The 12,014-nt window shown below is 43.6% G+C and overlaps 1 protein-coding gene across 1 annotated transcript in view; it reads right to left on the reverse strand.

Moving 5' to 3' along the window:
* The window catches only part of SNX9 (sorting nexin 9), a 232,665-nt gene that overhangs the window by 165,606 nt on the left and 55,045 nt on the right, over positions 1 to 12,014 (reverse strand). Inside the window, exon 2 of the mRNA XM_073627898.1 lies at positions 943 to 1,029. Coding sequence (XP_073483999.1) covers positions 943 to 1,029 — 87 coding nt within the window. The remainder of the gene's footprint in view (positions 1 to 942; positions 1,030 to 12,014) is intronic.

Consider the following 12,014-nt stretch of genomic DNA (forward strand, 5'->3'; position numbering starts at 1 on the left):
CACCCTGCACTCATCCACAGTAAGGATACAGTGAGAAGGAGGCAAGCGGACATCTTGTTATACCCACTGGAGTCTTGCATTTTACACTTATTTTTAACAGTAAACTGAGCTTATACAGGGAAATGCGGTATTCAAAAGTCCATTAGACTGTTTAAATGTTGAATTTTAAAAGCAGCGGCAAGCCTGCTGATCTCACAAATTTGCTAATATGACAGAACACCTCTGCTTTTACAATTCAACATCAAAACAGTCAGACGGATTTCAAAATACTGAATTTCACTATATAAGCTTAGTTTACTGTTAAAAATAAGTGTGAAATGCAAGGCTCCAGAGGGTGTAACAAGATGTCCGCTTGCCGCCTTCTCACTGTATCCTTTACTGCGGACGAGTGCAGGGTGTAGCAAGATGGCGGTGATGGAACGTCACTTCCGTTACAAAATCTGAAGGGTCGCCACTCTGATGAAACACAGAAAATCAGAGCTCCTTGCCGGAAAGAAGACTCCCCCGCGCATACGTGGGAGTGATGTCATCGGTGATTCTTCCGGGTTCGCAGCTCCGGCACTGCGAGTGGCCGGAGCCACGAACCCGGAAAAATCGTCGAGGCAAAATATCAGCTCCCTCAGTGGTGACCGGGAGACGGGCTTTGTTCTAAGGTAAGTATTGCATAATGAGCTAGTATGCGGTGCATACTAGCTTATTATGCCTTTGCCTTTTTTCTTTTTTCTTTTTCTTTTGGGTATACAACCACTTTAAGCTATAAGAGAGTGAAAGAACTTCAAGACAACCATATTAAAGAGTCTACCTGACCCCATAGATTGGCTATATTTATCTGTGTATCAAAAGCAATAAAATACATGCATTATCTATGTACAGCAAAATGAGACAGAGCTCACAAGTCATTTCTACGCACATTTAGTACAGTAAACAATAAAACGGGCTTACCTTATTGGTTATTGTAATGGTTTCTCCTTCTTTCACAGTCAGCTCATTATTTCCAGGTTCCGCCACAAACTCATACAAAACTTTTGCCTGCAAGGTTAACAAAACCGTATATATAAATCTTTCTCAAGAAATGATGATATTGATTTTTTTTTCATTTACTTAACTAAAAATAACTTCTGACTCATATTCCCCCACTAATGTTTCACTGGTGAGATTTTTAACACACTCAGAAGATTGGTTAGGAAAATCACTACTCATCGCTGACTTCCCACACATGGTACAGATTGAAATAAGTTTTTAAAAAGTACTTACCCTATGGTTTTTTTGTAAATGACTTTTTATTAGGTTTTTTTGACATACAAACAAAAGCCCACTAAAAGTGGGAACAACCACTGCTTACAGAGTAAAAACATCCCAGTGTAGAACAAAAAAAAAGGCATAGATGAGCAACAAAAGAACAAAAAAAAAAAAAACACAACAAATAAAAGGAAAAGGAGCCCCCTGCCCCCCCCCCCAAAAAAAAACAATCCCACAACAAACTCAAAAAGGGTAATAACCCAGCCCTGGTGTGGTTTTGCCTAGACAGGTATGCCCACTACCTTACCCTCCAGCCGGAGGTGTGATTTATAGCGATTTTGTGCGGTGACTCCCTGCTCATTCTTACAGAAGAATATCAGTTTACGCGGTCCTTTCCTCCCCGAACCCCCCAGTCCCTTCACCAGGAGAAGCAGTAACCTCTAGGTGCGTAAAAAGGCCGCCCGTTGAGAAAATCCTTACATTAGTCTCTGGTTGGTCTGCACTCCTCTAGCACTCCAAAAAGACTTATCCTTCACGAATCAGCAGCAAACGCCAAGGTCAGTGAATATACCTGGTAATGTAGTTAGTCCACAGATGCCATCCACCCGCCCCAGACCCTATCAAACTTGGTTAGAGCCCCTCTGCTTAGATAGGTAGCTTTATAATATGGTACTGCTTTGTTCACCAGAGACTTCCAGGCCTCCAATGTTGGGGTAGACGAACTCTTCCATGATAGGACAGTTCGTTTTTTAGCATAGAACAATAATAGAGTGAGAAGAGTTCGTATAGCCCTAGTAGTGGCTAAAGGTTCAACCAAGTGCAACAAGCATACTTTAATAGACAGTGGGATTGAAATAGGAGGTGACCAAGCTAATACATTGTGTTATAGCTTGCCAGTATGTTTTGATATGGGGGCAGTCCCAAAATATATGCATAAAGTTTGCCATAGGGGTTGAGCATCTCCAACATAAAGACTGTTGGTTCCCAAATATTTTCGCTAATCTAGCCGGAGTGAGGTATATTCTATGTAGGAATTTATATTGAATTAAACGATCTCTGGTAGAGACTAGGTATTGAAACGCGGTCCCCCACATGTCATCCCAGTCATCCCTGTCTAGCCCTGGGGCCGCCACCTCCCAGGCAAGTCTGCAAGGTTCCATTAATCTAACCGTTTCCTGGAAAAGGTCCTTATATAGGCTAGAGACTGGTTCAACCAAGGAGTCGCTGCGCGTCAGCAATTCTAAGTCACTAGGGTCAAGGTTCAGCAGTTCCCTGCCAAATTGAGAGTAAAAAGCATGTCGCAGTTGGATGTATCTGAACAAGTGTGAGTTGGGTAGGGTGAGATGCTACTTGAGTTCATTAAATGAAATTAGGATGCCGTTTAGATTAATATGCTGTAAAGTTTTGACCCCAGCAGTTTGTACCAAATTGGGATTTCTCCACAACGGTAAATTGGGGGAGAACCTGTTCGCACTAGACGACCGCAATCCCTGGGTCACATTCCATGCCCTTATCACCGAGCGCATGGAGGGAATCAGGGAATATAGGGACTTCAAACCTCTGTAGACCAAGTGTTAGAGCGCCTCATAGGAGCCTACACAGGCTCCCTCCAGGGACACCGAGGAGTCATCCGGGGGAAAAGTCAGCCAGCGGTGAGCTACTGTCCGTTGGCCAGCTAGGAAGTATTTATAAAAGCTAGGTACCGCAAGACCCCCTTCCCCCCCATGGCTACTGAAGTATGGTCAATTTCAGGCGGGGAGTTAATCCCTGCCACAGAAAGGAGGAGAGCATACTATCTATCGACTTGAAAAGAGATCTTGGGATCCATACTGGGTAATTTCTAAGGACGTACAGCAACAAGGGCAGAATTTTCATTTTGATCAGGTTTATCTTCCCTATGAGGGAGAGTGAAAGGTGTTTCCAGGCATGGAACTTTTTAGAATACCAAGTAAAGGGGAGACATTGAGGTTAATGAAATCGGTCACCGAGTTTGTGATTAGAAGCCCCAGATATTTAATCTGTCTAACCCATTGTAAGGGATTATCGGGATTGGCTTTTCCAGGTACAGGATGGGACCTTAAGGGGAGTATTTTAGACTTGGTGCAGTTAACTTGAAGGCCAGAGACCCCCGAGAATTTGCCCAGCGCTGTCTGCAGAGATGGTCCAGTATCTTTGATGAACAACAGCAGGTCGTCTGCATAAAAGGGCCGTAATTTCAGTCAGGGTGCCACCAGTAATGCCCTGTATCTGTGGGGAAGAATGCAGCGCGATCGCAAGAGGTTCCATAACCGATGCAAAAAGTCCCGGTGAAAGCGAGCACCCCTGTCTGGTACCCCTGGACACCGGAAAGGCATCTGACACCCTGACATTAAGACGGAGGGCTGCGACCGGATGGTCGTACAGCAGCGATATCCACTGAAGGAAAATGGGGCCAAACCCCGTGCGGTGCAAAACCTCAGTCATGTACCCCCAATCAATGGAGTCAACTGCCTTTTCCAGATCAAAAAACACCAGGGCCTCCCCAGATGATTTCCCAGTCTATAGCTGAATATGTGTATACACCCTCCGGATATTGATATCTGTAGCCTTTTTAGGCATGAACCCAGTCTGGTCGGGCGATATTAAATGATGTATTATGTTCATTGACCGATTGGCATGCATTTTAGTAAGAATTTTGAGGTCCATATTGAGCAATGCTATAGGCCTATACAATGAGCAAGAGAGAGGGTCTTTGTCGGGTTTAGGCAGTAAGACCACATGGGCCTCGTAAAAGGAGGTAGGTAATGTACCCGTTTCTAAACAGTTTTCATAAAGTTGTAAGAGTCTGGGGGATAGGAGCTCTACATGTTGTTTGTACCATTCGGCGGGAATCCCATCTGGGCCCGGTGACTTACCATTCGGAAAAGAGGCAACAGGCGTCACTAATTCTTTGGTAAAAGGTGCGTCCAAACTAGTCGCCACCTCAGCTGGCAGCACCGGAATCTGGAGGGGGTCCAGCAGATCTACCAAAACCTGATGGTCATACGATGGGATAGGAGCGTACAATTCAGAGTAATAAGAGACAAATGCCCGCTTAATGCTCTCCACATCCCTCACAAGAGTGCCCTCAGGTGAGTGAATGCAGGGGATCGCTGTATGTGTCTGTGCATCAGCAGTCAGATAGGCTAATAGCTTCCCGTTTTTGTCCCCTTTTTCAAACAGTGTTTCAGCTCTAGTTTTAAAGTTGCATTGAGTGAGACTTTGGAAGTGCAGCAGTAATGCTCTTCTGGCCATCTGCAACTCAGCCAGGGAGGAAGGGGAGGGTGTATCAGCATGAGTCTTTGCACATAGTATCAGCATGAGTCTTTGCACATAGTATTTCATGAGCTTGAAGCTCTTCAGAGGTGGAGTTTTTCTCTGCCCTGGCAGCCTTACTTAACCTGTTTAATGCCACATAGGGTACCGTATAGACTCGAGTATAGGTCGTTCCGAATATAAGCCGAGGCCCCTAATTTACCACAAAAAACTTGGAAAAACGTATTGACCCGAGTGTAAGTCGAGGGTGAGAAATGCAGCAGCTACTGTAAGTGGAAAAGAGGGTCAACAATGCCCATCTGCAGCCACATGCCTCCCTGTGTCCTGTGCATGTGTCCCTGTGTCCTGTGCAGCCTACCTGTGTCCTGTGCAGCTTACCTGTGTCCTGTGCAGCCTACCTGTGTCCTGTGCATGTGTCCCTGTGTCCTGTGCAGCGCACCTGTGCATGTTTCCCTGTGTCCTGTGCAGCCTACCTGTGTCCTGTGCATGTGTCCCTGTGTCCTGTGCAACCTACCTGTGTCCTGTGCATGCCTCCGTGTGGCGATCAGCATCCACCGATCAGCGTGTCATAATACCATTCGGCAGCCATTCCACTGTTCAAAAGCCGTGCCTCCTCCTCGTCTGTGATAGGCAGAACGCTCCATTTCCCAGCAGTCAGCGGTCAGCCTATCACGGACATTCTCTCATCCTCATACCACGGAGGAGGATGAGAGAATGTCCGTGATAGGTTGTACACTGACTACTGGGAAATGGAGTGTTCTGCCTATCACAGATGAGGAGGAGGCCCGGCTTTTGAACAGTGGAATGGCCGCCGAAAGTTATTATCACACACTGGCCGCCGTATGTCTGCATGACAAACTAATCATGTAGGCAGACGGTGACGACTCGAAGGGGGCACTTTCAGCCTAAAAAAAGGGCTGAAAATCTCGACTTATACTCGAGTATATACGGTATATTTATAAAGCAGTGAATGTAACATTCAGAGCAGGTGTATCTTTCTTGTACATGTGTTTTAAACGGATTGACTTGCCTGTAGTGATTGTTTGGTGAATGTTACATTTACTGCTTTTAAAAATATGTCCTCCCCCCTAGGAGAGCATGATGTTATCAAACCTTTAGGGCTCATGTACACTGCTGCTGGTAAACGGACGTTCAGAGGCAGTTGGATGTTTTTTTCAGCTGCTCCTGAACTCATCCAATGTTATCTTATGTGTACATGTACACAAGTTCGTTTAATGATGTTTTTAGGCAGTTGCCTTTAGAGGCTATTCTTAGAAAGGCAAAAAAAATGAGTTCAGACGGCAAAGTTTCCGACGCCAAACGCCGCTAAACGCAGCACCAGCGTTTAGCCGCATTTAGTTTACAGGCATTTTCATTTTTGGCTATTTTGAAAAGAAATTTTTTTTTTTTCAAACGCGTCTAAACGCAAACAAGGCACAACACCGCTAAATGCAGCATGTAAACGTGGCAGAACAGACGTTTTAAACGTGGGTTTTTATCTGTTAAGTGAAATCATTCAGGAGAGGTTGTAAAAACGTCCAGTGTACATTAAGCCTTAAGGCCTCATGTACACTGCTGCTGGTAAACGGACGTTCAGAGGCAGTTGGACGCTTTTTTCAGCTGCCCCTGAACTCATCCAATGTTATCTTATGTGTACATGTACACAGGTTCGTTTAATGTCGTTTTTAGGCAGTTGAGTTTAGAGGCTTTTCTTTCAAGGCAAAAAAATGAGTTCGGACGCCGACGTTTCCGACGTTTCAGACGTCAAACGCATCTAAAAGCATCTGAACGCGGCTAAACGCTGTAACTCGCGTTTAGCCGCTTGATCATTCTTATGGGAGGCGAGAGGGGACACCCCCCTCCGGCCGCCCTCAGGTGCTTCTACCGACTCACCGCTACGATTGGTGAGTCGGTCACAGGATCCGCCAGCCCCGGATGTTTGGCATAGAGATTTCCGGCGGATCAGATGGTTGCCGGAGTCTCTATGATCGTTCGGAGGCCGGGCGCGATGTTATGACGTCACGCCCGGTCTCTGTATTAAAAAAAAAAACGGCGATGCTTCGGCTGGGAAGCGGTGATTTTTTTGTTTTTTTGTTTTTGTTTCAGGCTTCTAAGCCTAGAGGTGAGATGTGGGGTCTTATTGACCCCACATCTCACTGTAAAGAGCACCTGTCATGCTTATTCCTATTACAAGGGATTTTTACATTCCTTGTAATAGAAATAAAAGTGATCCAAAAATTTTTTGGGGGAAAAAAGCTAAAATAAAGTTAAAGTAAAAATTTTTTAAATGCCCCTGTCCCCGTGAGCTTGCATGCAGAAGCGAACGCAAACTTAGGTCCCGCCCACATATGAAAACGGTGTTCAAACCACACATGTGAGGTATCACCGCGAACGTTAGAGCGAGAGCAATAATTTTGGCCCTAGACCTCCTCTGTAACTCAAAACATGTAACCAGTAAAAAAATTTAAAACGTCGCCTAAGGGGATTTTTATAGAGTAAATGCCACAAAAATAAGAAAAAAATAAATTGTTAGTGGGTACCTTCATCTTTCAATTGTAAAGTAAATCCCGCATACCAACACCTAATGCACATTTCATTTTCTGTACATAATAGTGTATTCTGCCATAAAAAACCCCCCTTGCCCGCCCCCCGGGGGAACGCCCATTTTGGGCGTCTCACAGTGCTGTCTAAGCCCAGATTGGGCAGTGGTTGGTGAGTGTATTTGTTTTATTTGAAATTGATAACTACTCCAATGCTATGCTATCCTCCTTATATCATTCTCTTATATTGTATATGTAATCATGGCTATCTGATTTATAGAGAATCTACTCGGACGCCTCCTGACTACCGTGATAGTCCAAATAATTCCGGATGGTGAGGTAGGGGATTTTTAAGTAGCGAAGTTTGGCGCCATTCCACGAGCGTGTGCAATTTTGAAGCGTGACATGTTGGGTATCTATTTACTCGGCGTAACTTCATCTTTCACAATATGAAAAAAGATTGGGCTAAATTTACTGTTTTGTTTTTTTTAAAGCACAAAACTGTTTTTTTATTTTCACAAAAAAACACATTCGAAAAATTGCTGCGCAAATACCGTGCGAGATAAAAAGTTGCAATGACCACCATTGTATTCTCTAGGGTCTTTGCTAAAAAAAAAACATATATAATGTTTGGGGGTTCTATGTAATTTTCTAGCAAAAAAATTATGATTTTTACACGTAGGAGAGAAATGTCAGAATTGGCCTGGTAGGCAAGTGGTTAAGCCTAAAGCGGGGTCCCATACTTATCTCTGATTAATTTAGAATCACACCATATGTAGGAACCCTGTCCTATTCTATTGTGTCACTTGCTGAATTTAATGTTGCTGCTAAGCTGTAACCAGCCTGAGCATTTGTTTACCTTTTTTTGGGCTCTGCAGCTCTTTCCTGAGCTTAGCGAGTTGATTGCTTCTGTCTGTTACTGTGAAGGAGGTTCCAGTAATCAGAGTGGGAAGAACAATCATAGGGTCCCCAACCAATCCCAGAGGAGAGTGTTGGGGTTTGGGAGATGATAAAGTTTGGGCCTGGTGTGCACTAGTGCAATGCGATTACAGGTGTGATTATGTAGTGCGAGTTGTTTGTGATTTGGATGCGATTTTACTCCTGTGCAGCTTTTGATGAGATTTTATGCCTTGGGTGCTGCTGCTGCTGGTGTAAACTACTAATTCTACCTCTGTTACGGGAACTGGGAGGATACTTTACTTGTTTTAAACTTTTTTTTAATTTTATTTCTTCAATTACTTCCTGGTTTCCAGGCCTAGACAAATGTTGTCATACATCCCAGGAGTCTTCAGGAAGGGAGAAGGGGTCTCTTCAGCTAAGCACATCCTCCTGTCTGTATGCTTGAGTTAAGGGGAGATGGATTCCAGGAAGTAACTGCTAGATGGATCATCTGCCCTTACTCAAGGCGGCCAGGGCCAGAAATGGGGGGATGTTTTTCAAAGTGATTTCTCAGCAAAATAAAGCATGGAGACATGGATGGGTGAATTTACACCTTGGGAGGCGCTCGAGAGGAGGAGGAGACTGGAGCGCCGCTAATTGGACCATAGAAGAGGAGGAATGGGGCTGCTCTGTGCAAAACCCTTGCACAGAGGAGGCAAGTATGACATGTTTTTTATTTAAAAAAAACAAAACAAAAACAAAGCTTTACAATCACTTTAAACCAGGGATATGCAATTATCGGACCTCCAGCTGTTGCAGAACTACAAATCCCATGAGGCATTGCAAGACTCTGACAGCCACAAGCATGACACCCAGAGGCAGAGGCATGATGGGACTTGTAGTTCTGCAACAGCTGGAGGTCTGCTAATTGCAGATCCCTGCTTTAAACCCTCTCCTCTAGAACAGATTTCAGCAATTAAAAGACTAAAGTGGCAGGTGTCCAACTTCATTTTAATCATACATCAAAGATCAGACCCTGAGACTGAAATGTTAGACTACCTCACTGCTTAAGGCTCAGTTCGCACAGGGACGACTTGTCAGGCGACCTAGTCGCCTCCCGTTCTGTGCTATGGAACCGTTCTAAGGGGAGCGACGCAAGTCGCTCCAACTTAGAAAAAGGTTCCTGTACGACTTTGGGGGCGACTAGGGGCGACTTGCATAGACTTCTATACAGAAGTCGTTTTGCAAGTCGCCCGGGCAGTGGTTTGCAGGTCGCCTCGGTGAGGCGACCTGCAAGTCGTGCCGCCTCTGGTGTGAACCGAGGCTAAGGAGTCATCCCGCACCACCCCAAAAGAAGAAATACTACACACAATTTTCAGACACCGATATCTCCTGCTACAGGATCTCTTCACGACATTTCTTGGTCTCAGTCTGGAGTTCAGGAACATTAAGATAGAGAAGAGTATAGGATATCAACCTATCTGTAATCTACATTTGGTGGAGTTTTTTAACATGACAAAATACCATCTACACCAACTATCTAATTTGCACTGATGTAAGCAAATGTCGAACTGAAGTAGCCCATGCCAGGGCAATTGCAGATATAACAGGATCACTTCCAGTGTTATCATAAGAAACCTTGCAACCCTGGCTTACCCTATGACATACAGAACTATGTGCATGTATTTCAGCAAAAATAAATCTCCCAGTACAATAAACTTTAGGACTTTGCTACATTCCATATAACATGCTACCTACAAAGTGAGCAAATTACAAGAGCACTGGGATGAGATTTCTAGCAAATCCAGTAACTACATACTGTTGCAGCAACTGCAAATAAGATTTATTACCGCAGTTTTTGAGAGGAATGGCAGCCAAACGTTTTTATTTGTAGACCACGAAAGGGTTAGAACCCCAGGTCAGGTTTTTATTAGTGTGTATCCCTGCTGGGAAGAGTTTTTCTAATTTTGTAGCCCAGAAACTATACATGAAGCTATAAGAAACTGGCCTGATGGATACACACTCAATAGTAAATACTTGACAGAGGTTCTCACCCTTATTTAAGCTACTAAAAAAGTGCTTTATCCCTGTCTGTATCTCCATTGAAAAGACCTTAGAGTCTAGACCTTTCCTTACTTCCTATCCTGCTAGCCACCAATAAGGTTAAAGAATGTTCCCAAAGAGGACAAAGACATGAAAACCTGAAAACCGTATTCAGAAAGAAAAAAAGTAACTGGGTTAGAGTTGGACTTTAACCGTTTGCCGCAGGTGTAATGTCATATGACGTTGCGGACTTTGAGAAGTGATATCTGAATGATGCCTGCAGCTACAGTTATCATTTAGATATCTTCCTTTAGAGGCGGTGATTCCCTTCACCATAAGAATGAGCTTGATCGTTCTTACAGGCAGCGGGAGGGTCTCCCGCCGCCATCCCATCGGCGAACCGAAGAAGGAACCGCCCGGCCTCGGATGCTGACCATAGAAATTTCTGGTGGGCCAGATGGTCCCCGGAGTCTCTATGATCGTTCGGAGGCCGGGCGCGATGTTATGAAAAGAGGCCGGGCACCTCTGCATTTGAAAAAATGCCGCCGTCTTGGCTGGGAAGCCAGGATCGTTTTTTTTTTTTTTTTTTTTTTTTTTTAAATTTCAGGCATCCCAGCCTAGAGGTGAGATGTGGGGACCTATTGACTTATTGATTCCTTGTAATAGGAATGAAAGTGATCAAAAAAAAAAAAAATGGAAAAAGAAATATATCAAAATCGAAAAATAAAAGTAAAATTAAAAAAAAGGGGGGCCCTGTCCCCGTGTGCTCGCTCACAGAAGCGAACGCATACGTAAGTCAAGCCCACATATGTAAACTGCGTTTATATCACACTTTGTGAGGTATCGCCACAAACGTTAGAGCGAGAGCAATAATTCTAACACTAGACCTTCTTTATAATGCAAAACATGTAACCTGTAAAAAATGTTAAAGCGTCGCCTATGGGGATTTTTAAGCACCGAAGTTTGGCACCATTCCACATTGCGTGTGCAATTTTGAAGCATGACCTGTTAGGTATCTATTTACTCGGCGTAACATCACCTTTCACATTATACAAAATAATTGGGCTAACTTTACTGTTTTTATTTGTTTATTGCAATGAAACAGTTTTTTTTTTCCCAAAAAAAATGTTCAAAAAATTGCTGCGCAAATACTGTGCGAGATAAAAAGTTGCAACGACCGCCATCCTGTTCTTTATGGTCTCTGCTAAAAAATATATATAATATTTGTGGGTTCTGTATAATTTTCTAGCAAACAAATGATGATTTTTACATGTAGGAGAGAAATGTCAGAACTGGCCTGAGTAGCAAGTGGTTAAAGTGTAAGTAAAGCTTCCTGTATGACAGTTCAAACAAGTCCCAAATCCAGTTACTATGTGATGCACAAAACCTCACAAAGTAAACAGAAATCTCCTTTTACCTTCCAGGACTGAGACAAAATCCTCCTCCATTTGTGTCTCACATGCTCACATGCTAAGACACTGCAGCTCACGATGGGCATGTTTCCGCAACAGAGGCAGAGCTGTCAAACGCATACTAAATGATCTCAATTTGTCAAGCTGAAGCGCAACACATGCCCAAAGCCCGTCAACACAGGCCCTTAAAATAAAAAATAAAAATCTTAATTCAGTTTACAAAAAGCTGTACTATACAAAAATGTGGTATATATCGTATTGAAAAAAAAAATGTAAATAGTTGAATGTCCATAGCCTGGCCTAGGTTCATCTGATAATCCAAAGTGCTGATAAGGGCAACGGAAACACTTCCCTTTCCTCTAACTTTTATAAATCATCCCTTGTGTTCTGAAAGTATATGAACAAGCTTAAACATGTGCAAAACTGACAAACGGAAACCAAAGAAAAGAAATCAAAGGAAGAATCACTGGCTGCCCACAATCACAGTTTAGTTTGTCCTTAGTACAACCTTTAGCTGTTCAAGTTAAACAGGAAAAGTTGACTTCCTTATCAGAGAGAAGGTCCATCACTGATTAATGGTATTCTGAAACTGCCACCTACAGAACAG

Source organism: Aquarana catesbeiana, linkage group LG04, assembly GCF_042186555.1.
Source record: "Aquarana catesbeiana isolate 2022-GZ linkage group LG04, ASM4218655v1, whole genome shotgun sequence".
Lineage (NCBI taxonomy): Eukaryota > Metazoa > Chordata > Amphibia > Anura > Ranidae > Aquarana > Aquarana catesbeiana.